This window comes from Epinephelus fuscoguttatus, linkage group LG12 (genome assembly GCF_011397635.1).
Source record: "Epinephelus fuscoguttatus linkage group LG12, E.fuscoguttatus.final_Chr_v1".
NCBI lineage: Eukaryota > Metazoa > Chordata > Actinopteri > Perciformes > Serranidae > Epinephelus > Epinephelus fuscoguttatus.
This window is the reverse complement of record NC_064763.1, coordinates 20,856,788-20,884,555: the sequence shown is the minus strand read 5'-3', so window position 1 is coordinate 20,884,555 and position 27,768 is coordinate 20,856,788. Positions and strand designations below refer to the sequence as shown.

At 40.8% G+C, this 27,768-nt stretch overlaps 1 protein-coding gene and 1 long non-coding RNA gene across 4 annotated transcripts in view; one reads left to right on the top strand and one right to left on the bottom strand.

The window, feature by feature from the left end:
- The window catches only part of LOC125899045 (uncharacterized), a 174,664-nt gene that overhangs the window by 73,325 nt on the left and 73,571 nt on the right, over positions 1 to 27,768 (bottom strand). The window lies entirely within an intron of this gene.
- The window catches only part of gabra3 (gamma-aminobutyric acid type A receptor subunit alpha3), a 146,353-nt gene that overhangs the window by 62,214 nt on the left and 56,371 nt on the right, over positions 1 to 27,768 (top strand). For all 3 annotated transcript variants that reach the window (XM_049593161.1, XM_049593162.1, XM_049593160.1), the window contains 2 exons: positions 16,963 to 17,084; positions 25,569 to 25,636. In XM_049593161.1, the coding sequence (XP_049449118.1) occupies positions 16,963 to 17,084; positions 25,569 to 25,636 (190 nt within the window). The remainder of the gene's footprint in view (positions 1 to 16,962; positions 17,085 to 25,568; positions 25,637 to 27,768) is intronic.

Genomic DNA, 27,768 nt, shown 5'->3' with positions numbered 1-27,768 from the left:
TCAAGTTGAAAGGAACACAGCGATCAGAGATGGAGAGAGAGAACATGTGTTACTGAGATTGAAAACGATGAAAGCATAACACCACTGTCAGGGATGTGAATAATCAGAAAGAGGAGCTTCAATATTTTCTGCGCCTTGTTTCACAGAGGACAAAACACTATGACATACGCTGCCCAGCCAGATGGTGATGCATATGCTGGCTGTAAAACCCACGAGACCCTGTTGTATATGTCCTTTACCTGTGGCTTCAGCATCACTAAATCATGGCAATTTAGGCAATATAAGAAGAAATATACAGAGACTCCCTGCTTGTGAATTACATGGAGTGCAGCAAGGCCTGTGCAGCCAGGATTTATGTGTAAACTCAGCACAGTCCTATTTGATGTATTGGATTCTGTTTGTCCACCCTCCTCCGGCTGTAATAATGCTGCATTCCTTGGAAATTGTAATGAGATTTTGAATTTAAAAAAAGGGGGAATGTCAGCATCAAGATCACCAGCTTCTAAATTGTATTTAATCTAGCTTTCCTGGGGCTTTATAGGAAATTATTTACCATATGAACTTGTCTACTGGTCCTGTCCTCCTCTATGAAAAATAACCCCATCTTTTAAAGATTCAGGTTTTACAGCACTACATAGCATGCGGTGCTATGGAGCATGCTTACAGTTATAAATGATCTCTTCATAGCTGCTGATGCAGGTGATTGCGCTTTTGTAATCCCTGTAGATATCAGCGTTGCACGATATGACAGCGAGAGCCGTGGCTTTCTTCTAAAAACGCCTCGGAAAGTAGGTTGGTGTCACAAAACGTTGATATCACACGTTTCAGATCATATCTTTATGTTAGATAATTTCCTGCTGCTGTAGGGAGGCTTTTGTCCTATCCGGCGAATTTCATTTGTGGTGCAGTATTTCCAAACATGCCTTCTTCCTCTTGCAAAATGTATGTCCCATATCACAGTCAGCAGATTTTTTTAGAATAGATTTGTTATTTTAAAGGCTTTGAAATTCAGAGCATATGAGCTGTCTGGACCATAGATGATATAAAGCAATGGACGTAGCTCCGGTGACGTCACCCACTGGTTTGTGAACTCCTGTTTTGAAGCCTTTTGGTATTTCGGCCATTGCCATCTTGGTTTTTTGAAGTTTGACGTTACCATATTTGGATGAGAGGGTGGAGCTGTGGAGGATCGAGGAGTGGATCTGACCTATAGACTGTAGCAACACCTCGCAGACAGCCTGTCACTCAATCAACCCCGTCCTTAAATATGTGTAACTTTAAGCCCTAATAAAATTTAAAAAGGTGTGTTACATAAAAATTCACCCCCATACAGTTGTCATGAATGTTGAAATTAGCTATAGAGACCAAAACTGTTTTTTGGTTCCAGGTTCTAGACATGTTAATTTCTGCTCTAAAGTTGTGCATTTAACATGGGGGTCTATAGGGATTGACCCGCTTCTGCAGCCAGCCTCAAGTGGCCATTAAATGAACTTCAGGTTTTGGCACTTGCGTGTTGGCTACTTTTTTTAGCCCTGAAGGTTGCAGCTTTGTTTGGAAACGGTCCTCAGCATGATGATAGCTGAGTCAGCAGCTCACAGCTAAAGGTGCCAATTGACCTTTTGCACCCCTCTGTGATGGCCCGTCAAGCTGTCAGAGCCCACACTATCATATTTTTGGAAAAATGAAAGAGTGATTCCAGAGAGAAGCAGACAGAGGGGTCTACAGTCTGTGTTTGAAGGATATATCCAGGATGTCAAACTGACTCAGCAGCAACAACAGGTTAAAAAGACAAAGATAGTTAGAAGCTAAAGCCAAACTATAGGCTACAGATCACAGTGTAAAAGTCAACCACCATATCACTGGTGGTCAGTAGCTAGCTAGCTAACCCTACACTTTTCAGGGTTTGATTTTGGTTTTGGAACAGGGAAGAAACGTATATCTTTTTCCAACCTCTCCAGGTAACGAGTGTCATTAATACACAACGTGCCCCAGGCACAACATTTAGCTCCAAATCCATAAAACCAGCCTGAAAATGAAGGAAATCTGAAATTACTGCATTAGAGTCAATGGAGCACAGCTGTGTTATTGTCGGATCCTGGTCTGAGCCGGCCCGATGCTGTGTTATGATTGGCCAGTCTGCGTCCATGGGCAGGACTTAGCAAAAGGCCATTTCGATAATAAGCGTTAAACAAAGACAACAGTGCTGACAAATCTAACAGTGTCAACCAGGGGGGAACCCCTCGCCATCCCGATATCAGCACTATTCACTGTATAAGCGCTGTGCAATCAGTTAGCCAGTGGGATTCACACATGCACTAACAGTCACACAGGTCTGGACCAGCTTACCACAACAAACCACAGAGAAGCTCAGATATGCAACACATCAAAAGAAAGCATGACTTTTCTATTCAAGAACATATTTCTTCATACCCTTACATAGCAAATAGTAGTTTGCTGCTATATTAAATGTTCTGAATGTTGCATACAGGACCTTCAAATGAAATGTTGAATGAATTAATCACAGCGAAACCTTGCTGTGGCTCTCCACATTGAGCCTGGACTGCATTTTCTGATTAGGTCAAAATAATTGTTTGCAATGTTATGACGGGAATACTGAACTTGGCCGACCCAGCTCTCATTATTATTCAAGTAACATTTCTCCAGTTTCTCGTTCTGTATGTACACCAAGCAATTCAGACGGCGGGTCAGCTTTCATTTCACAGCCTGAACAGACACCGGAAAGACATTTCCCTGCCCTCCCTCCGACCTTGGTTGTCATGGCAGTGAATTAAAGCAGTTAAAGATCAAGGACAACAAGCGAGGCGAAAACTGTTAAAATCCAAGATCAAATAAGGCAGAGGCTTTTACAGCGATGGATTGGGGAATTGAGACTGTGTGTGGGAGGAAAAGACAGGATGAATGTGTATTGAATAAAAAGAGAAACACAGTACTGGAAAGGACAGAACAGTGTTGTTTAGCTAAAGACGAGAATATGCACCAAATTATATTGTATATTTAAAAACAGCTTGGCATTTGGGATTCATCTGAGTCATACCCGGATACTTTAATATGTGTGATTTCTCAGTGGATGACAGAAATGTCAGTGTAAACACACATTTCTGTGACTTCACCAAACAAAACTCCTAAGCTTAGCTGAGACTGCAAAGTGCGACAAGAAATTATTGAGCCAACTTCCACAAACAGTCACAGATAGCATCTTTTTTCTCAGCACCATCAATGCCGGGGTATATAACAGCAGTGTTGGACGATTTGTTGGTAGCACCAGCTGGAAATTAACATTTTCCAATTGATTTTATTTTGCTCCTCTTGTTCCACTGTCTGAACAGATTGTGCCTGTTAAACACAGTCTCCAACTTTTGGCTTCTAATGGTGATCAATGGGCCAAGGAGGCTGCAATTGGCCTCCACCTCTTGCTTTAACTGGAAGTGTTAAACAGATGCTGGGGAGGAAGTGCTGGTCATGGCTGTCATTACTGCTGAACAACTATTGAAAACCTTTTCCCAAGTTGAAATAGTTTCAGCAGTCTTCTGCTCTGAGCAAGAAAACCAATGCAAATCTCTTGGCACTGTCGGAAATTTGTAACAGTGTGTTCTCTCAAGTCAATACAATGGGTAAAAGTAGTCAGCACTCTGTAGAAATGTTCCCAGTGGATGCATAACCTAACTTGGCATCTACTGCAAACACACATTACAAAGTGTGTCCAGTGGAGGTGGTTTGAGTGTTTGCTAAAAACATCCCCCAGGTGTCTGCTGTAAGAAGTGTGCCAGGCATGGCCAACTGGGAAAAGGCCCGGGGGCCAACCCAGAACATGCTGCAGGGATTTCAGCCCAGCTGGCAGGAGAGTGCCTGGGCATCCCGCAGGAAGAGCTGGAGGAAGTTCCTGGGGAAAGATGGCTGGACTTTGTACAGTTACAGCTCTACAACAGATATTGTGTTAAAGGCTTGGAAATTGGATAATTAATGAGACTAGGAATCTACAGCCATGTTAACAGCTCTGTGAGTCTGTACCTAAGTCAATCTAAGCCAAATGCAAGGTTGTCCTGGATATCAGCTTTTGGGCAACAGAGATTTAGTGAGAAATATTCACAATCAATCTAAACTTCAGTTTTCAGTTGATGCACGTAAAATAATGTGACAATTGCCAAGCTTGTTGTAGACTTGTGATATGCCTTTCCCATATCAGGCATTTCTGGGCGTCATGTTTGAGAAATCTGAAACCATTTAGGACTTTTTTGACATCCAGCTAGTGAATCTGTAAACCTGTCAAGTGTGGTCACACTGTCCCAGTTTGAGAGGTGCTGGACTGCTGGTCGTCAGACGTCAGATGGGAGGGAGTCAGAGTAACAAAACTATTAAATTTAAATGTCCCTGTCTGAGATATATATAACTATATTGTATGTATACATATGTATATAGATTGCATTTGCTAACATTTGCTCATAAGCACTAAACACAAAGCAGAGCGTTGATGGAAATCTTCATTTTGCAGGCATTTAGTCATAAAGCAAAGAACAAGCCTGAAAAGGTATTTGAACTTATGATGGCTTTAGTTGAAAAGTTACAGGTTCTTCTAGAGGAAAACATGAATATTTTTAGATTGAATGGCAAGCCATCCCAAAGTGTCAGTCAAAACCAAAAAGGCATTGATATGGTGACGCTGGAGGAACAATCAAGGGATTGTCTGTAATGTCATGGTGATCCATCTTATTGGACCATGTTGGTCCAATTCTGACCAGACTGACAAGCATTGCCATAGCTAGATCCACACTTGCTAAAAATGACTTTCTTTAAAAAATACAGCCTTTTGTGGTTAAAAACAACTCTGTTTGTCCACATTTTAAAATCTGAAGTGCTCTCACATTTCATTACCCAAGTTCTAGTTTCCACAAATTCTAAAATAGATTCTTAGAGCAGCTCCTCTCAAAAACTGGAACCAAAGTGGATGAAAGAAGAAGTATAAAACACTTTGTCCTCGATGAACGAATATAGATGTGGCAGTTGTCCCTGGAGTCAGCCAAAGCTACTGATGTTAGCAGCTATCACATCCCCCCCCTGCAGTTTCCCTCCTGTGCATATTATCTGCTCAAAACAGGCAAGTGGAAGACACAAGAAAGAAGCAAACAAAGAAAAATCAGTCATATTGTGAAGGCTTTGAATGTTACAAGGCATCCATTGGCAAGAGACAATATGCTGCATAATGGGCTGCTGCATAACATTATCAATATATTGTTGGTAGACTAGGAGAGAATATGAGTGGGAGGACCTGGTGAGGAAGATTAGTTACGTTGTAAAGGTTAACTCATGCATGAATTCAAGCTTGGAATTTACTATTTAATAATCAAGAATGTGCGAATTAGACATCCCCTCCCCCGAGCCTTTCCCCCATTGTGGGAGTTACATGACAGGAAGATGGAATTAAATATTTGTTGCCACATATATTATAAATAAACCAGTGCTCCCATAACCACAGTGAAGAAAAGTCATCAGCTTCCAATACACCTTCTCCACAAAGCTCCGAGCATCCTCACTAATCCCCTTCGTTCGATTTCGGTCGCCCCCGGCTCTCAGCAGGAGGACAGTTCAGCGAGTGCGTCATCTGGGCACTTTAGTGGTGGATGGATATTGGGATTGTTATCAGTCATCCGCTGCTCAGACATCGCTTGCTCCAGAGGGGGTGACACACAGTTAGAGAGAGATGAGGTAGTTGGGTGAAAATGCCAAGGCATTTCCGGAGGTGCCCATTTTGAATTCAAGAGGCATAAGCTGCAGCAGCAGCAGCAGCAGCATAGTGTTTGTGGGGATAAGAGGGAATCAGGGAGCTTGTTTCTTCCCTCTCTCACATTCTTTTATCAGAGTTGAACAATATTCACCTTTCCAAGCTACATGTAAAAAAAAAAAAATACTCCACTAATTTGTCACTGCTCTCCTATAACACTGCCAAAATCATGTTGGACAGTTCAGAAAAAAGGATCAATATTGATAAAGCAGAATTGAAGATATCATCTATCTTATTCCATGCATTTTTCTTCCATGTCAAAACCAAGCATCTACAATACGCACAATGTTACAGACAGTTGGGTCAGAGATTTGACTGTGTTTAGCTGAGTAGCCTTAAGCCTCTAACCCATGGCAGAGATGAAGGGCAGGCTACAGAGGTCTGGAAAGCTCACTGTCAACTCCTCATCCATGGATTTTTTTCTTTTTTTAAACTTGTCGTCTGTAGCCCAAACCAATATTGACATCACTTGAGAGTGACAAAGTAGTCAACCAGGAATTTGTGTATTAGCCAAGGTTGGCATGGTGGTGTAGTGGTTAGCATGTCGCCCTACAGGAAGAGGGTTCCTGGTTCAATCCCAGGTGGGAGCCCTTCTGTGCGGAGTTTGCATGTTCTCTTGGTGTCAGCATAGGCTTTCTCCGGGTACTCCGGCTTCCTCCCACAGTCCAAAGACATGCAGGTTGGGGATAGTTTAATTCGTCACATTGTGAATGTAAGTGTGAAAGACTGTCTGTCCCTATGTGTTAGCCCTGTGTTAACCCTACCTCTCCCCTACGTCAGTGTGGATAGGCTCCAGCACCCCCCCGCGACCCCCAAGAGAATAAGCGGTTACGAAAATGGATGGATGTATTAGCCAACTAAGCACCTTGCTGACATCCTGTTGACCCATACAAACCTAGGTTGTTTTGCCAAAGCTCCTTTCATTTTTTCTACCCGCTGTGTCACCAGACTCTCAATAAAATGAATGAGAGGGCTGCCTGACAGTTTTCATTAGCTAACGCCATGCTGATTGAAGCCTGAACTTGTTTAGCTGTATGTAGTTCAAGGGATTATCTCCAGGTCTGAAAAGTGAAGACAATGCTAAGTGCCTTAAACCCGCATTCTTTCTAATGGCCAGCAGGGGCCACTGGTCACAAAAAGAACTGTAAGTCAATGACAAAATGAGCCTACTGCTAACTTGATTTATCACCTCATAATGAGTTTATTGCCTCAATCATTAGTTTCAAACTTTCTTCAGTACAGATGTTAATTTTGTAAACAATGGTCCCATTTAAAGTAAAACAGACGATAAAGCTGAGTATGCTTTAAAGCCCAAACGCACTGAAAGAAATAACTAATGTGCCTCATTTGATACACATGAGTTGATCCTCCTATTGTGTATCAGATAAGAAATTCCAACACCACAGAGCCAGCAGTATTTTGGGAAAAGGATAGTATATAAATAGAGGCAGGGAACAGCTTGTATGCTTTATAGATACCCCCATTAATTTTCTAAACATTGCTCTTTGAGAAGCCCATAACATCACATAAGGCAGGAGGGCTAATGTTGAGTGCGTGCTGCTGTTTTTGGCATTGGGTTGGCAGTAAAACACCAGTAAAGCCATCTCATTTAATCTTTTATTTTGTCTTTCAGTTGGGTGAAAGTCACTTTAAGTACAGCTTATCATAACTCTATACTATGGCAATCAATTGCAGTTGTTACGTTTTGCAGTAAGTTAAGGTTTATGACCAGAGGATGTCAGTTGACATTCATGATGATAAGGTGTGGGTCTAGTATGTTTTTGTAACCACCAAGAGTCTACCATTTGCTTTTGCCATTCTTATTTTTAGTATCTGACATGTGACAACACAATGGTTAAGATTTATAGTAGTATAGGTGTTGGCAGAGGTAGCTGTTTTCATTTAATATTGCAAATTTACAACTGCACTGCTCATAAAGTTTTAAGCTAAGCTAACAAAGATTAGGTCTGGGTCATATGAAAATATCATATTGTTATTGAGATATCAGATTATGTATCGTCTCCTATATCTACCTTAACCTACTTAGTTATATCCATACTATTGATTGTTATTGATCAAAAATCTCATTGCGTTAATATTTTCTGAAAAAAATAATAAAACAACAGTTATCCCTACGATTTTGTCACATCAGAGAGGGTATTAGGTCAGTCATATTATGTGTAATTTTGTCTCCCAGTTCTAGCGTTGATGAAGTGCTTTTCAGAGATTTCAAAATATCAAGATATATATTGTGTATCGAGATATAGCCTAAAAATATCGCGATATAATTTTCAGGACATATCGCACAACCCTAAAATAAACTTAAAAGGTGAGTGTCAGACACTTTAGAGCGTGGCTAGCTTGTGATTGACAAGATGATACAACGGCTGTGTCCACAGGGTCTCCACCCCTCGCTCCACCACAGCTCCACAGCTCCACAAACAAGACGGAGACTGCCCGAATGCCAAACTTCAAGGCTTCAAAATGGTGGTCCACAAGCCAAAGGGTGACATCACCATGGCTATATATAGTTATTTTATACAGTCTATGATGCAGGTCAAAGCTAATGTTCAGATGTAGCCACACTGTGGAGGTGACAGAGAAGCAATGCTTTCACCAGCCATAGTTTTTGACTCAGGTCTTAATTGGTTGACTTTTCTGCTGGGCTCTCTTGATGTCCCCTCGGGGCTCTTTTCTTTTGCTGATAATGAAAAGTGTGCCCTGCTGTGTGTACAGAGAAGATTCTGTTTTAAACTGCTTCAAATATTCACAAAAGCTGAAGAATAAAATAACTGGCCCCATGAAACAAGTCAAATCAGTCACTGAATAGAACACATATTTGCGCACTTGAACTGTAACTTATACGATTACTCCTCTTCACCAATCTAACCGTCCGCTCATGAAGCACCTTCATCTCACGCTGCCACCCGAACGGCTCTCATTACTGCTCACTTCTCTGCTCCAGCTTCCCTGCTCACTCCGCACCTCCTCCACACGCCTCCTGGCTGGCAGCAGGCACCCGTGTGCCCTGAGAGACCACCACTACATCTCTTCCCTGGCCAAGCCTGCAATCCTTCACCTGTCAGACTGGTTCAGTGCACTGACCTTAGATCAGATCCAGACCACTCACTCAGTAGATGCCCAGTCCACTAACTCAGACTGCTCCGCCCACACACACATTTGTTCTCACCAGCCCGACAAAGTCTGTGCCCTCTCCTGCTTCTCAGGTTTGGTTAGAAATAAAAAGCATGGAGATATTCAACAAAGGCTTTTGTTTGTACAAACTGTGATTTTAGGACCCTGTGAACATATGTGCACTATGAACATTGCATATTTGCACACAAGTTAAATATTTTACAATCTCTTAAATATTTTCCGTCTCATCTTTGAAAGAGAAAGACTCCCCCTCATATCTGCTGAAGAATGTTGCAAATCCGGTGCAGAAATGGGACTAAGCAATAATTAAAGAGATGACTTCTACAGAACACGTCCAATTAAGAGACTCTATTTTTGCAGGGTAACATTTCAATGCAGAGTGTCTCTTCTTCTAAGAGAATAAACTGCCAGTAAAGCCAAAAGTCTGTTTGCACACACAGTATGGAGTTGTTTAATCGTCCATACACTCCAGGACATATAATAACCCCAACTTAGTATGTGCCCCATCTAATGATGCCATCAGAAAGCAGTTGTATTTAGTGTGCTTTTATGAATCTCATACTCCTATCACCTCTAAATCCCAAATTAAAGCTTTTTATATCATAATGACTCAAAATGTTTGACATCAGACTGCTTAGGTGAAAGATGTTCGCTTTGAAGCATCAACACAACAATTTTACTTTAGAGTTTAGGGTTTTAAAAAAGAATCCATATTTGTTTTTTTCTTCCAGTCAAAGCTGCCTTGGGTTGCACTTTTCACTGCTCCATTAAATCTGAGGTGTTGTTGGATGTGGCAGTGATTTTCTTGTCACAAATTGTGAAGCATGACTTGTCAATTTTATACTGTAAAATGTCAGATTTAGGTAAGCCTCTGCAACAGTGTGTACAAGCTGCAAATAAACCAGAAGATAAAAAGGTGTGAAGAAGTCTCTGTATATTTGTTTTTTGCCTGTACAATAGCAACTATTGACCCTGTGCCAATCAGCTAATCAACAGACACTGTGATACAGCTGTGGAGCAAAGAAAAGTCACCTTTAACAATTGAACAAAAACTGTTAACAGTCAATAATGTCAGCTGGTAGTGCTGGCATTATCGAGTCAGTGACAGGTTAGAAAACAGATTAACTAACCCTGGATTTGACCAAGCTCCAGTAGCCTGCTAGATGGTGTAGCTGAGCACTAAATTACCTACAGCAGTGGCTCCCAGCCTCTTCTTTAAAACCTCAAAACAAGTCAATGCATCAGCAAAAAAAAAAGCTGTTTAGCATTGGCAGAGAAGATTTGGCTGAGTATGTGCAACCCACATACTCAGCTCTGCTGCTCATCCCACAAATGCATGTTCACAAATGTGGCACCATTAAAAAGGGAAATAAAGAGGCTTTCCAATGGTATAAGATTTATCGCCAAGAAGCATTGTTACAACAAAGAAATTAACCTACCAAACACAAATTTCCTTAGTTTTTGTGCATAGTTTTTTTTAACCATTGCTTTTAGCTAAACATTTCAACTGCATATTCAATACTTTTAGTTAACTATTTTATCCATTTTTCCATTGCTTTTGGTTGGCTTACTATTTGAACTGTATATTGTATATTACTTTTAGCTACGTCTCAGTCATTTACACATGATATTTAGCTAACTCATTTAACGTCTCGGCTCATTTGCTAACCACTTTTTATGCACTCTCAGTTGAAACACCAGTTAGAGCTGATGCAATGTATGAATGTTTTTTTTGTTTTGGTTTGGTTTTTTTGCAGTCTAATCAAATTGATATGTGATTTGCTTCCAGATTAGTTCAGGGTCACCACAATATTTGCATGAACTCCACGGTAACTGCAAAAGGACCGCCTGCAGACGTACCGCCGAGGGTACAAGTGCCCGTGGTTGGGGATCGCTGACTGGACTTCTTATTGATTTCACATGATATATAAAAATGAAACTGAGCAGCTAATTATCTTTCATTTAAAATCAGTGTGGAGTTAGACAAACATGTCAAATTTGCAATGATAGCCAACGTCTTGCCCACCTTAGACTTAACTGTACAAACTTACGGTAAGTGCACGTCCACGTACTTTAGGACTGGGGCTGTTTCGAGGGTATGGCCATATAGTACGTGTTGTTTATATCTGACAATTTAAAGGGCCTGCGCTAGGGCTGCAATTTAAGTTTATTGTCATTGTCGGTTAATCTGTTGATTATTTTCTCAATTGTTCAATTAGCTATCTGGTCTGTAAAATGTACGAATATGTGAAAAATGTCAAACAGTGTTTTCCAAAGCCCAAGATGACGTCTTCAGATGTCTTGTTTTGTCTACAACCGAAAGATATTCAGTTTACTGTCATAAAGGAGTAAAGAAACCAGAAAATATTCACATTTAAGAAGTGAGAAGCACAGAATTTTGACTCTTTTTCTTAAAGAATTATTTAAACAGATTAATTGATTATAAAATTAGTTGGTGATTAATTCAAAAGTTGAAACTAATTAATCATTGCAGCTCTAGGCTGCATACCCACACAGGTATTTTCACTTATTCTGACAAGTTAAAACATTTGCTCAGGTTGAAGTTGGAGACTAGGAGACAAACTCCACTATTAGATCTTCTAATGGCAGACAGTTGTAAAGTTATCGATTTACAGTCACATTAGACATTTACAATAAGTGTCTCAGTACGCCGTTAAGTAGCAGTGAGCCAGCATGCACAATACCAGGATCCCTCTAAATGGGTTGCAGCCATTGTATCATTAATGTTATGAGCTACACATGTGATTAAAAGGCTGCTGTGAGAACAGTCTATAAGAATCAAGAGGTGTTAGTTTTCCCACAATTGGTGCAACAATAGTTCCACCTTCCTATACATTTTTAAAACCACAAATGCAAATTCACAGTGAATAATTTCTTGCAATCATGTTGCTAACAAAAAACAAAAATGTTTTGTTTTGGGGTTTTTTTTGGTTATTTCAGTCAGATGTGCCTAGTACCAGCACAGATATCCAGGCTCACCACTCACAGCATTGGTAAAGACATATCACTCATCTCATGATCAAATACTCACAATTCACTTTTAACCATCAAACTTCTACTTCACAGAGACCACACAGAATAATGCAATCAGATAGCATGGCAGGTATAAAATATTAACATTATTTATGTGTTATACCCATGACCAGCATAAATATTTTAGAAATGCAGGATACAGCAAGTCGAATAGCATCACATTGAAGTGAGAGTAGATATACAACAGTGTAAGTCTTTGTGAAACATTGTAGATGCCTGTCTTCACATCTCCAGTGTTTACAGCAACAGTACATTTACCTTCTGTGCTCCTTATGCAACTTGTTCTCCTTCAGGCAAAATTCAGACAAACATTCAACAAAGTGGATTGCTGACGCACAGTTTGTTCTCTTTAAAGATTTTTCTTCTTTATGTGCGAATAGTTCGGGAATATAATGACTGTTCTGTCCTTTCTTCTGCTCTTAGGGTACTTACATGCTCGTATCGACACCGTGTGAACAATGAGGGGGACTGAGGGAGTAAAACAAGCGGCTAGCGTGATTATAAAACCTGTGTGTTTTAACAAAAATGATGTCAAATTCAGAAGGAACGTCCCATTTCTTTGCCCTCATCAGGGAATTTAGACAGCTGGCTCATACTAGAAGACGTTAGCATGTGTGCGTGTGTCAGAGAGAGCGTGTGTGTGCCTCAGTAAAGCACACAGATGCTACACACCGCACAAGTACCTTTTTTTTCTCTGGAGTGGATATTTTAGTGTGGAACAGACATTGTTCGAATGGTTTCACAGGGACTAAAGGTTTCTCATTAATTTTTGAGTTTCCACTGGTGCTGTCTGAGAGGCCACAGAGGCTTTTTGTTTGATATATGATTCATGTTAAGTGAGATATTACATATTGCAGTTAAACTCGTCCGAGCCATTTCTGAGGCTTTTTGTGTGGGGTGTTTTCTGTGTCTGAGCCGCCTCAAACATGCATACCTGTCACTTTTCGATAAGGTTCGTAAATGAAAAGCCAGAAATGTATATTTCTTTCAAATATGTATGAGTACACTGCTTCACTGTCATAATTTAACATATTTTTGGCAGAGCTTAATTATGCACTTAGGTACCCGTTTGACAAGCAGAATATATCAAGCTGTGCCCTATTCAGTGAGGTGCAAATCGTGAGCCTAGTGTTAAAAGGCTCTGTCTCAGTGGAGATATCGAGCCTCAAATATCTGACATCATCTGGCTTATCATTAGTACTTTCTTCATAAAGTTGTAATTCTTAAATATAGATGAAATTTAAAAAATCCATTTTGACCCTTTTAGATTGCATTGCTGAATATTCCGTGCACTTTTTTAACAATATATGCCAAAAAAACACAAATAATCAGTTTCTCCATATTCTCATACCAAAATCATGTTTTCCTTTTGTAAAACAAAATATAACCTGTGCTTACGTAAGCTAGTACCAGCTAGTTTCAAATGGTTAAATGGTAAAAAGACTGCACTTGTATGGTGTTTTTCTAGTCTTGACCACTCAAAGTGCTTTTGCAATACATTCCACGTTGGTCCATTCACACACAAGGTCACACACTGGTGGCCGAGGCTACCATATAAGGTGCCACCTGCTACTCAGTTACCATTCACATACACTCACACACCGCTGGAACAGCCTTCGGGAGCAATTTGGGGCTCAGTATCTCGCCCAGGGATTCTTCGACATGCAGACCGGAGGAGCCGGGGATCAAACTGCCAACCTTCTGATTAGTTTACGACCCACTCTACCTCTGAGCCACAGTTGCCCCAACAACAGCATGACATCCACCCATCAATCAATGGGACTCTTAGCAGCACAGACCTAAGATTAAGTTACCTAGCTAGCAACATGCTACGTGGGTGTGTCATATTTCCCCAAAATACCGTGGTTACAGGCCCTCATCTAACGCTACATGCAGTATGTTTACAAACACAGTGAAGTCGAGCTACGGTATGTATACGCTAGTATACAAGCACGGGAGGGCAATCGATTTATTGACCAAAAAACACTGGTAGCAAACACAGCACATCAAATGACATGCCCCTATTATTTTCAATGTACAACCCCACTCCTGCAGTGGCTACATGTGCCTCGGCACTCCTGGACACGCCACCCCACGAAACTTTACACCACAGTCCCATTTCCAGACTCACCACCCCCGGATTAAAATACATATTTTCCCCCACAAATGGATGACGAGAGACTCGTTGAGGTCAAGAAATATCCTCAGCTAAACGATTCACAGTCCTGTCATTATAAAGGCAATGGCCAAAAAGATATTACCTGGTGAGTCATAGCTCTGGAGACTGGCTCTTCAGGTGAGATATCAAGTTTAATAAGGAGCTCTCCACACCTGATTTTAAGCTAACAAAGAGGTGAAGAAGTACGGATCTTCCAGTAAAAGTAGTAATAACTGTGTGTGGTCATTGATCAGTTGCTCCGCACCACACCGGTGTGTTTTCAGCTAAAGATTTCAATCCTGGTTGAATCCCCTTGTGGTTACCAACCAGCTAGCCTGGTTTAATACTTTAGAAAACACATTTTGCGCAGCTTCTTTGTCTGAAATACAACAGAAAAGCAACTGGTGGAACCAAAAATCATGTTTTAATAAGGATGCCATTAAAAAATCATTACAAAGGTGATCTGGTTTTATGCTGCACACAGTAGTCTTTTTTTTGATATTGAGATATTTTTTGGGGCATTATAGCCTTTAATTGATAGGACAGACAAGTGTGAAAGGGGGAGAGAGAGAGGGAGTGACATGCAGCAAAGGACCACAGGCTGGAGTCGAACCTGGGCCGCTGCGGCAACAGCCTCTTACATGGGGCGTCTGCTCTACCACTAAGCCACCGACGCCCCACACGGTAGTCTTTTAAACCACAGCTGGAAACAGTTAAACTGGCGACTTTACTGAGGAGGTGGAGGTGTGCAGCCTGTTGCCTGCAGCTCTTTATCTAATAGTTCATTCAGCTCCCTTCTTCTTCCATTACTCCATATATTTATTTTAAAACTATGTTACTTTAAAACTGCTTACAGTCAAAACTGTTAAAAATGACTGTTCATAAAAACAAACAAAAAAAATGTGTTTCCTGTGCCTGCTTCACAATTGTGTTTCAATAAATGCTTTAATCGAGAAGCAGCAGGAAGTGTTTTATTGGCATCAACGGGAATTTAATGCAGTTCTGAGGCCCTGAAAATCTAACATTAAACAGTGAGGCTGATTTCAGTGAGAAAAGATTACGCTGGATTACATGTATGCCTCATTTCCTTTGAGTTCCTCATACATGTTAAGGCAATTTAAAACCAGCACAAGAATGGCGGACTCCGCTACTGACTATAAAAGCTATTTGATAGAGCTGTAACTACTAAATGTGAATACATTAAATGACTATTGCGGAAAAAAACGTCAGCCATAAAAAGTAAAATGGAGTTTGAGCTCATGAAAATCTGAAGGTGAGTAACTTTAAATAGCGAACATGCAAATAACAAAATGTTATCAGTACTACTGGGACAGAAGAATTACCTAACTGGAGTGGTAATGCTCCATTTAAACTTTATAATGCGAAACCGGCAATAGTTGTGCTCCCTTCTTCATCCGTCACATAAAACTGTACCTTTTTCTTTGAGTTTTGGTGCTTCACAAATGTTCCTGTCCTGCTTTAATAAACTGTGCATCATGGGGAGCATTACAAAATAAATCTGATCACTGGAACATGAGGGAGCCGTGATGCTTAATTGATATTTTATTTATTGCCCACATATGCCGAACAACCACTCAGCTAGGCTGAAGCAATTTGCCCAAATGCCTAAAAATTATGTGTGCCGCTCAGAGCTTGCAAGAATGTCATTTTGAACCCTCAAACACCCCAAAGTGATAGTAATTACAATCCCATACATTTTAAGTAGTGACCTTCACCCAGTTTGTGTTTTAATGGCGCTGTAGCTCAAATTATGTTGAGTTGTTATTACAGAACAGATTAAGCTACAGAAAGCCCTTCTAAGAGGCCTAGCAAAGACAGATTTGCTTTAAGCAACACTCAGGGAAAATTCGGGTTTCTCTTCAAGCACTAAATTCTTTAAAGCTCTCGTCTTTACAGAGCAGCAGAATGCTGTGTCGGTGATAGCGCATCAGGACCGGTTGTTGATGGGGATTACTTGGATATTATAGGTCAGCTCCCTGGGGGATTTAAGTTTAATTAAAGACGCTACTCATTAACTCATCAGTGTTCCACCTACAGTATAGTGGCCTTTTCATCTCACCACAATATTGTTCTGCCGGGGATTGTGGGCCATGTAAATTAATAACCAGTGGCTGATAGCGTATGATGAATTTTCCAACAAAACGCTGCAGAGTATTTCCTTCTTGGGAAAGAATTCATTAGCATATTTTTTTTGTGTGTAAATATGGAGGTTCCAGCCTGTAAAGACGAATGGAACAAAACAAACAAAACCAGACGCTGTTATCCAAATATTGATTAAAGCCAGAGGCTGATCGCTTGCATGAGATTATGACTGTGAGAGAAATATATAGAAACAAGCAGGTGAAATTAGACAATTTCTCAACAGAATCAGGTCACATTTACAGTATTGGATTGCAATTAACGAATTCTGCATCACAAGTAGTTTATATTTCCAATTAAAGTAAAATTTTGATCATGGTCACAATGCAAAATAACTAATTCCCATATTACTAATTAACACCGACATTTAGTACAAGTAATGTTTTAACTAATAAATCAATAACAGATCTATTTGTGTGGTGGAGAGTCAAGACACTTAAACCTCTATAGTTACTGCAAAACCTTGCACTGGCTGATGGCAAACAAACAGCAGGCTTTCACAGCACTGGCCACTGAATGGATGTCAGTCTCAGTGCTTCAGTGGAACAATATATCAGTTTTTACATTAAACTTTTATTGCATTTTATATGATTTCCATCTTTTGACTTCACCTTCCTGTCTCCATTTCTTCCTGCAGGGCAGTAGTCGGGCACAGAGAGCCGCTGCCTGATGATAGCAAAGACAATATCACCATTTTCACCCGAATCCTAGACAGGCTGCTGGATGGATATGACAACAGGCTACGTCCTGGGCTGGGAGGTAAGCAACACTATGTGTTATACAGATCACTGTGTTTTAATGATTGAAACTAAAGAATATAGATGATTGGGACATATGAAAATGTGCATCAGTGACATTTTCAGTCACATTATAAAGACATCAACTATTATATGTTTGATGTACATTTCTAAGCGCTTTAATCTGCACCATACAGGGCTTTTATTCACCAAACTGATCATTAGGTATTTCCGGATGATTTAATGGATAGAGTAGTTCCTAATTTTGGTTGTGGTAAAAGAAGAACATCTGACTTTTCTATGCAGCCAACAGCTAATTCTCTAGACCAGGGGTGTCAGACATACGGCCCGCGGACCAAGACAGGCCTGCCAAAGGGTCCAGTCCATCCCACTAGATGTTTAGACACAGAGGTACCAGGTTTCAGGAGCAAGTTAAACAATGCATTACCTACTTCCTGTAAAAGTCTGCTTCAGAGGCTGTTCCACCCTGACCAGAATACAGTTCTCTGATATACTTCTCTGATCAATACTTACTGTGACCATGTTTAAAGATATTGAACATTTTGCAAAATATTGTCAATCAGCAGCTTCAGTTCAAAATAATCTGTATCAGGAAGTGTGTGGATAAATGTACATGTAATGACAGTGAGAAGTAGACTGACTGAATGTGGAAAAACTGAGACATACTGCTAAAATTGCACTGATGTCGGTGAAGATTCTCAGTCATCCAGCTCATGGTAATCATAAGTGCTATATCGTAGGCAACTGGATTTGCTTGCATTTCTTGAAGACGTTTGCAGTCTTGGGACCCCCCCCCCCCCGGTCCCACCTGACCCTAACGACTCACAGGGTGGCCAGGTGGGTCAACATTGTGACCTTAACGACCCTGAAACTAAGAGCTCACATGTGACCTCTACGACTCTGCATGGGTTCCCACACCCACACAGGGTTTATAGCCTGCAACTTTGTACCAGTCATTTAGAACTGAAGAAGCTTCTTGGATGAGAGGAGAAACGTCTTCAAGAAACGCAAGCAAGTCCAGTTGCCTACGATGTAACACTTTCGATCACTGAAGATATCTCAGGCTGTTCATCTGTTTTGTAAAAGGATGAACGTCTACAGAATCTACTTGTAATTCTTTGCACAAGGGAAAATATTGGAGCTGATGGTACTTATAAGTTATTGTGTGATGGTTTTATTGCTCTAGCCCATCTGAGATCAATTTGGGCTGTATGTGGCCCATGAACTAAAATGAGTTTGACACCCCTGCTCTAGACGGACTGGTTGATGTAACAACAGGATTATTGTATAATTTGCTTGTAGATGTAATAATTACCAAACACTATATTAGTTTTTTCTAACTCTGTGCTAAAATGGTTATTTCCAGTGGTTGTTTTTGAACTTCATGGATCTAGAAAGCCACTCACTTGCTCGCTATAAACCTGTCATGGGGACAGGGCGCAAATAAGTCACAAGTCCCACACTACAGGGGAAAACAACTCAATGCTCTCTTTGACTTTATATTGGGTGAAGGTGCCTCCTTGTCAGTTCTGTCTGCTGGCAAACAGAAAAATGCCTCAAAGCTGCTGTGTGGTGGGACGCACTGCCAACAGGGTAAGAACCCATAATTAAGACTTTCTAAGCTGCCAAACCAAAAACACTGAGCTTTCAAGAAAACAAAAGTGGATGCAAGCGATAAGATGTGTGGCGTCTATAGGAAGAATGGAAAAACTGTGAATCCTGACACTCAGTTGTAAGTTAAGCCGTGTTTTCACCAAACACTTTCAGTATGGTGCCATTGGAACCAACAGTAACCCTTCAGACATGGTACCTAGACCGTAGGGTTTCCACTGCAAAGAGTACTTTTAAATGTGGGCGGGGTTGTTGTCACTCACTGCTCCGTCATCGTCCACAAAACAGGGTTGCACACCGACATTTTCAGAACATAATAGAACAGGCTGCAGTGAGAGTCTTTCTCCATGGGGTATTTAAAAATGGCGGGTTTGTGCATTTAGTCCTTCCATGGCAAGCTCAGGGGTTTAGTGTTGCCAGAGCCCACAGGAACAATGCTCTGCAACGCCTTTTTTTCTCTGAGGGAGGATTGGGATATATACAGCTCACATAATCCATTTAAAATGAATATATGTTTATGTTTAAAGTTGTCAGGTTGAAGTTGTCAAATTGAAGGTGTGCTGATGGATACACGTTGTCACATCATGCATTGAGTAACATTACAAGTAAACGTTCCACCTTAAAAGTCGCCAGCAGTCAGCCCAGTGAATGAAGTTATTTTTTTCTCAGACTCCAGCTGCTGCAAGAGGCAGCAAAACATCCTTTCATTTATAGTTATAGTTTAGTAATATATGCAAAACTTGCCACAGTATGAACAGAAGTTGCAAAAGCTTCAAAACCAGCCATCAGCAAGAGTGACCGTCCGATATTTACCCATCAACAGACTGCAGTGTTCACAGCTCCACCTTTTAGTACCAGATCTGTGTGCTAGGTACCCCAACAGAGGGGGGACCAAAAATGGGGACAGTACAGAACGGTTCCATTGGTACCATCCACAACTTTTCAAAATGGAAATGGAAAAAATGCATACGGCACTGAACCGTACCAAACTGCTCAGTGGAGACGTTTATTAGGCCACACAAGCTGTCGAGGTTGAAGCTAACTAAACTATGCAAAGCCAGGTTTTGATCTTAGTTTGGTTAAAAGATAATCTCACCAGGTGATTCGATCAAATAGTTGTTAATATTAACATGTTTCACCTCTGGCTGTTTAGCTGATATACACGGTACACAGTTTGTCAGTGTATCTTTCTTCTCTGGTAGATATAGAGTACTAAAGTAATCCTTTGATATACAGAAATCTAGGTTTTTTTTTTAGCTAGTTACATGACTTTTGTTTGCATAGTTGTATAGTGTGGTGCCGATTGTTTTCCTCTGGTGGATGGTTTTCAGAGTATGGCGCATAGCACTCTGTCTCCTATAGCAACTATATAAATCTGCTGCTAGTGGGCACTAGGAGACATGCTAACTGATGCAGGCGGCGCACTAACACCAGGATCACACTGAAGTCAGGTCACTTTCTGCAGAAAATCTGCTTTCCCCTGGGTAGAAGTCTTTGTTCAATCACGCCCAAATGGCAAATAAGCACATGTCAGTGGAAATCCCTCTAATTGATGCCATTTCATCCAAATATTCACACCCCGAGGACAACTAACTGAATCACAGCGAGTCCACATGCTCAAGCAGGCTTTGCCATTTCTCAGCCAGCCAGCTGGAATGGTCATTTCTGCTCTACTGCATGCTGCTGAAGCCACGAGCGTGGCTATCAGGCTGCAGACCCACCAGGCTGGATGACCTGGACTCCATGACAGCAACCAGAGAGAGGAACCAGGCACAAGACGTTAATGTCATATTCTGCCTCTGCGCTGGGGTTCATATCTCCAAGGGCAAGGAGATGTTGAGGCCTGCGCCACTCAGGGCTCACAGTGATGATGGCTTCCTTTTGTAGTGCAGTGATTGACTCTACAGGCCTGTGTGGTGCAGTGAAATATAGCAGGCTTTTCCCACCAGGCCCAAGAGGCTAACACAGGCAAGACAGGCCTGTGGAAACACAAGGGCAACCACATAACAGCGTGGCCTGTGTCTTGTATTTTCTAATATTTTGGAAGGAGGCTGCACAGCAAGTGGCCACTATTGAAGCCAAGTTCCGCAGATAAAAATAGTTTGTAAAAAGTCCTATTAGCACAAATTAGTTGAACAAATTGATAAATCAGTCGACTTCTAGACTATACAAAATATTTTCCAAAGACTTACATTGTACTCCTATTAGATTTTTCCAAGTTGGATTCATTAGGCAGCAAAATAGCCACATTTAAGTAATTTATTTCTTCTTCTTGCCTTTCAATTCACTAAAAAACATATGATAAATTATTATCTTTTGTCTAGTTTTTATATTAGTGTTGACTTCTGCAATCAGGGTGCCAGCGTACTGCAGAACACTTATTGTATCTCTCTTACTGCAGACACAAGCAAACCGAGACACTGTTGTGTCTGTCTGCAATGCAAGCAATACCCAAAACACTGTGGATAGTACCAAATCTAGTTGATATTACATTCGAATTCCCTGGAGTAGCAAGACAGCCTAGTAGCAGTCATTTTGTGCGCAGATGGATCTATATTCATCTTGTTTGTCAAAATATATTGTGAAATTTCAAGATGTTGGTTATTATTCTGCAGATTTTATTTCACTAAAAGGATTGAGAGACCCCTGCTAATGGTTTAGATTTTGGACCTCAATAGTCCAACTTGCAAACCTGCAGACACACCAGATGGGGCCCTCCTCATGGCCAGAACACTCAGTCAAAGTCAGCAGCTTCTACATGTATCTGAACAAGGCTACCAATCTTCCTCCTGTCGGCCACCCCCGTACCCCACCACCCACAGTCCTAGTGAGAGTCAGTCACATGGGACCATCGCAGACAAACAGACTGGACGGAAACTGGAGAAAAACCATTTAATTTCATTTTCAGCTGCATCTATTAGCTCTGCCCTATGCTCCAGTGCATTGTTGTAAACAGAAACAGGGCGACTCATCCTGCTCCCCCGCCATGCAAACTGCTGACTGGGTGTTGTGATAATCACGTATTTGTGAGAGCTATTTGTGTCACAGGAATGATTAATGTGGAAGTGGATCTCCGTTCTCAAGGGGGCCCTTTGCCAGACGATTGGAGACTTCACCTGTGGGTGGTCGGTTAGATCTGGGACGCAGTTAGAGCCGAGGATCTATTCACTTTTGGAGAAAAGCCTCATCACTCTCTAGTTGTTGCACCACTGGGAGCAGCTATTTGTCTCACCAGTGGCCCAAAAGCTTGCTTTACACATTTGGCCCAGAGGAGCTGATTCAGCCCTCACTGAGGAGGGAAAATTTTGATCTGTCACGACTTTCATATCATGCCCTACTTCGTGCTTATATTCAAATCATTTGTGAAGTATTTGGAAACAGTTATTCCACTGTTCGTAATTAATATCACATTTAGAAGACCTGGCTAATTTACTGTGTAATGATCAATTGGATCATTGTTACACTATCAAGCATAATTCATTAATCATTTTGACAGAACAAAAGCAATAATGGAGCCTGCATTGCACAGCTGAGTTATTCGAACTATTCTAACCTCCTCCGGTCCGTAGGGACGCTGGCATCTTCAGCCGACAGTACTGTTCTTCAGAGGCTATAGCAAGCTCAGTTTTAAAGCTTTTAAAGTAAAGGTATTAGTATCATGTCAATCAATCAATCAAACTTTATTTGTATAGCACTTTTCATACTTTAAGTGCTTCACAGAATAAAAACATACAACAAAAATATTACATACATATTGAACCCACACACACACACACACACACACACACACACACACACACACAAAGTCAATAACATGGCTGGGCACTGAGGAATCAGGTGAGGAAAGAACCACCTATAGGGAGCTCATCCACACTGAGAGGTTTCACAGCCTATGGCCACAGGTAGCGCCGCCACAGAGACCACCCCGACCAGACAGACCGGGGTGGACTCCACACATGGTGTAGAGCCTCCCAGTCCTCCCGACCTGAGGGATCTCCAGGACGACGTCCCCGCGGGCAGACCGGGCACACCTCTCAGTGTGGAGGCCCCCCATGAGGAAACACTGGAGCTAAAAACTAAAAGACTAAAAGGCAGTATGATAAGATAAAACAAGTATGAGATAAAATAATGATCAATAAATAAATTAAGATTTAGAAACTTAATAATAATGAAATGCATAAAGATTAAAAATAAATCATTTAAAAGCATTATAAAGTAAAAAGAACATATAATAGAAGAATTAAAAGAGTAAAAGAAATCAGTTAAAAGCTAAATTAAAAAGGTGAGTCTTGAGCCTCCTCTTAAAAACATCAACAGTCTCTGCAGTCCTGATGCTCTCCGGCAGGCTGTTCCATAAGTGAGGGCCATAATGGCTGAATGCAGCCTCCCCGTGGGTTTTTGTTCTAACTCTTGGAACAATTAAAAGGCCGGTGCCGGAGGACCTCAGGATCCACGAGGGTTGATAGGATAAACGCGGGTCAGATAAATAAGATGGCCCAAGGCCGTTAAGACATTTAAAAACTAATAAAAGAACCTTAAAATCGTGAATCGTGTAAAATCATGTGAACCTATAGGACCTATGAAATCCATTGGTACCAATCATATCATACTTGTTGGAAAGGGTTGGGCCAAATTTTGGCAACAGTAAAACTGGCATCACAGGGGTCCCTTGACCTCTCATCTCAAGATATCCAACAAAAAATGGGTTCTAATGGCACCAATGAGTCTCCCCTTTACAAATATGCCCACTTCATGCTAATCCCATACAGTCTGGGGCAAAAGCCATGCAGCCTTTCTTGCAGTACATGTTATTTTCACCCAATTGTATTTGAATATAAATGCAATCTGGGGTCCCTAAACAGTCTTGGAATTGCATAAATTGGGTATGACTGGAAAGCTGAGGCTCTTGCGGATTCAATGAGCCCAATTTTATTCATGTATGATGGTTTTGGTCCCCAGAGTAGCCATTCATCAGGGTTCCTACACATTTTCCATGACATTTCATAATTCCCTCTCGCTGCCATACATGGAGGGAGAGACGGAACGCAGGGAGAAAGTAATGTACATAATGCTCATCAAAACATTGTCACTCATCGGTGCATATTAGGGCTTTGTTATGTCGACAGCTGCAGAAAACAAGTTTGTAGTTATGTTATATTATGTTAAAGGTTATCCACAGAAGATAACTGTAACAATTTCATTCCAAACAAAAAATTTTGAATGATTTTTGCCGATACTTTTCCAGGTTTTTCATGACCGAGGGAACCCTGTTTCATTGTATTACAGTGATAATCACAGCCTCATAAAACTTAACAACCACATTCAGAGGATGTGTGGCTTTCACAGATCTACTGATAATAAAAAGGTTTCTCAGTAGTTTCCAGAACAGATGTGCTCACCATCCAATCACCCATAAATGCAGTTCTTACAGAAGTCTCCAAACAACAAAAATCACAGCATGGATTTTTCCATGCTGCTCCTCAAGGTCTTAATGTCTCAATGTGGTGTTGTGGAGGGCTTTTTGATTTTTTTTTTTTTTATCAAGTAACAAGTAGTCAAAAATGGCACTAAATCTGTGTAACAAATGGTATCAACCCCAAAATTGCTGCAACCACTTCTGAGACATAATCAAGAATGGAATCAGCCATCATAATGTTCAAAGCCTCTAAACAGCTTTTTTAACTTTAAAAATTTAAATGGGCGCCTAACCAAAATACAATGTTTATTACAGATTTGTGACTAGAAAAACTTGACACACCATGCTGAGCTGTATCTCAAATTAATCTTCAGGTTCCCTGCTTTCAGATGATGTGTATCACTTCTATGTGGCATATACTGTTGATTTCAAGGGGGGCGCAGGAGACACGTTCCTTTTCAGTAATGTATATTTGTCCTCCTCCTCTATTTGTAGGAGTTGCAAACTGAAACTCATTGTACAATGATAACAAAGATATTCTATTTTATTCTAGTAATGTACAATGATACATTTAATTGTGCTTAAAGAACTGCATTGGCCCTAGGAACATGCAGAGCAGATGAGCCTTGTAACAGTCATGCCAAATTCATACGACAAAAGCCTTCATCATGCCTAATGTGATTATAATATGTGCGTAGAAATGTGTAATAGCAGCAAAGTGTGCCCATTACTTGAACAAAAAACACACACACAGCCGCATCCTTAACGCTGACTGCTGCATATTATTCCTGAGCCGCAGTAGTCCCTTAGGGACTGTTAAATGTTTTTGGGGCAGGCTAACTAAAATTATTTTGGGTCAAAAGGGATATCGTCTCTCCAAAGATGCAGACTTGGGCCTGGCCCAAAGCAGATTTTATGCTGTAGTGGACAAAATGAGCTGGAGCCAAACAAATGGTAGTTTTACTGAACTAAAGACTTTCAGAAGCATCTGTGAAGTTGCTCACAGCAACATTTTTGCCCCTAAATTGAGGTTGAAGAAACCCTCCTGGGTCAGACACTTTGGAGTATTACCAATGCTGTCAAGCAATGCTAGAGTGTATATTTTAGGAGATGTCTAATACTGTTGGTCCAGCATTATGTTCTTAAACCTGCCTTCTGTGGCACAACAAAGTTGACATGGTTTTGATGCACAAAGACAGTAAGAAAACAAGCTGTGCAACATCGCCACAAATTCTCCATCAAGCGTGCATAAATCTAGTTTCTCCTCAGTTTGAAGTATTCCTCTAACCCTTGATTACAGTTGAATTTTTGTGTGAAGCGGCTTAGTTAAATGCCAACAGGCAGACTTCACCGTCATGTACACAAACAATCAGCTTAACAAAGACAGAGCTGCAGAAAAGCTTTTTGTACACAGGCTTCGCTGTAATGTTTTCTGGTCCTTGTTGTCCCTATCCTCAGAGACTGTGACAGAAGTGAGGACAAACATCTTTGTGACAAGTTTTGGGCCAGTGTCGGATACAGACATGGTGAGTATGTTTCTTCCCTCCTTGCTCCTCACTCCAACCATCACTATGAGTCATCACATTTTACCAGGTTATCAGTATTCACTTCACTTGTTTGTTTTTTAGAATTACTCAGAGAGCATTTGTCATGTTGGATTGTGCAGCATGTGGAGCTTCTTTGCAGAATAATAGATTTTAATTTCAGCTTGGGTACCACACACATTTCACAAGTTAACAATCTTTCTTCATTGTGTCCACTAGCAGTGTTTCCCCTCCCCTTCATTTCCATTCTGACTCAGAGAGTTTCTTTATTTTCAATAGATACATTTGGTATTTTGACGTCCTATCATTCTTGACTTCTTTCATTATTTTTGCTGTATCTAGTTTTGCTCAGGGGAAACTTAATTATAGCACAGTAATACTGATTTTTTTTTTTAACTAATGTTGGATAATTGAGTCTATTAGGTCTAGCTAATTATGAAAACAAACAAAAACCGTAATTTCAATAATATATTTGAAGCAAAAAGATCAAGTTCTTCTCAAAATTAAGCAGTAACTCAGTCAGGAGATGAGCAGATAGCATGGTTACCGACCAACTAGGGATGGGCATTCGGTACTAGAGTGCTCCATTTGGATGGAAGTATTCATTCAATCAATAAAGCGATCACTGTCCAACGTCAAACATGTGAACATGACTTGTCTATTTATTAATGTTTATTCTATTGAAACTGTCACTGTCACTGTCTGTTTGTCATGATACTACTGCTGCAGGAGTGTGAGCTCCATAGCATAATCGTAAATTTACGTTTCCTAGGATAGAGAAGACATGATCAGCCTTACTCTCTCTCTGACTGGACTTGTTGCTAGGGGTGTGCCATATCATTTAATTCATGATAATACTTGTATAGTTTTTAATATGTTGTGAAAAATTAATATTGTGATACTTGACTTGTTGACATAATGACATCATACGGTTTCCCATGGCAACAACAAGCATGGGTGAAAGCGAAATATTAACGACTCTGCGGTGGCTCCCAAAAGGAGGAGCGGCTTCAGTAGTGTGGAATAAACTGTGCCATCCTGAATGTTTTATGAACAGCCCCGGACTTCTCAGACTCTTTTAGCGACTTACCGCTTGGAGGGAACTCATTCAGCGGCTCCTCTGGCAGCAGCCCTGCCTCTCTCCCTCTCCTCTCTCGCCGTTCGCACATGAGAGTCAGTGTCATGACTCGTCAAGTGATTTTGTCATAAACCTTTGGTAATGTAAACCTACGCGATGACATGTGAATGTACGATAGTTATTTTAGCATAACAGCCTGTCACAGGTTACAGTTTGATGATTTGAGCTGTTTAAATAGTTAATCAGTGGCAATATTAATATTGTATACAGGATCTGAATCTCACTCTGAGTTACTGTTGTTGTTCACAAACTAAAGAAATGAGAGATCATTTTTGTTCAGTTTTTACTGAATATTTGAAGGCAAACTGTGTTATTTTTACTGATTTGTCATATTGTCAAGAATTGTTATTGCAAAAATACTCTGAAATATTGTGGTATTATTTGAGGGCCATATCACCCCGACTTAGTGCCTGTGTTGACTGGATTTGTCAGGATAAGGCAAGAGTAGTAAGACTGGTTAGGGTAAGAATGGGCCAATCAGAGGCAGTGAGGCAGAGTAGGGCAGGTCAGGTCACATCTTCACTATCCTAGGAAATGCAAATTCTCTGGACAGTTGGTGAGAGTCCGCCCGCGCACACATGAACACACAGTGAAAGGGCTAACTGTTAGCATTACATAGCTAATGTTATCTAACAGTTATCAACCAGCCCTCCAGGCACCACTCAACCTTGCTGCCAGTTTTTCCCAGTGGCCACTCGCCATATTGCAGTGAAAAAAATCACCTGTGGCCCAAAAAGCATTTTCCTCACAGGCCACCATTATAAAAGAGACAACTGTAAAACTGCTGACAGGAAACCCCAAACTGCAAACAAGGCCATTATGACTCTATCATGAATTTTTGATCCATTTTTATATTTGTAAAACTTTCCTCAAACCAAGAAAAGCAATTTAAAATGTCTGAAGTAATCACAATGTAAGATCTATGGGTTGAGTCGGAACTCGCAGGTGCGGCTAGCGAGAGAAACACTACTGCAGA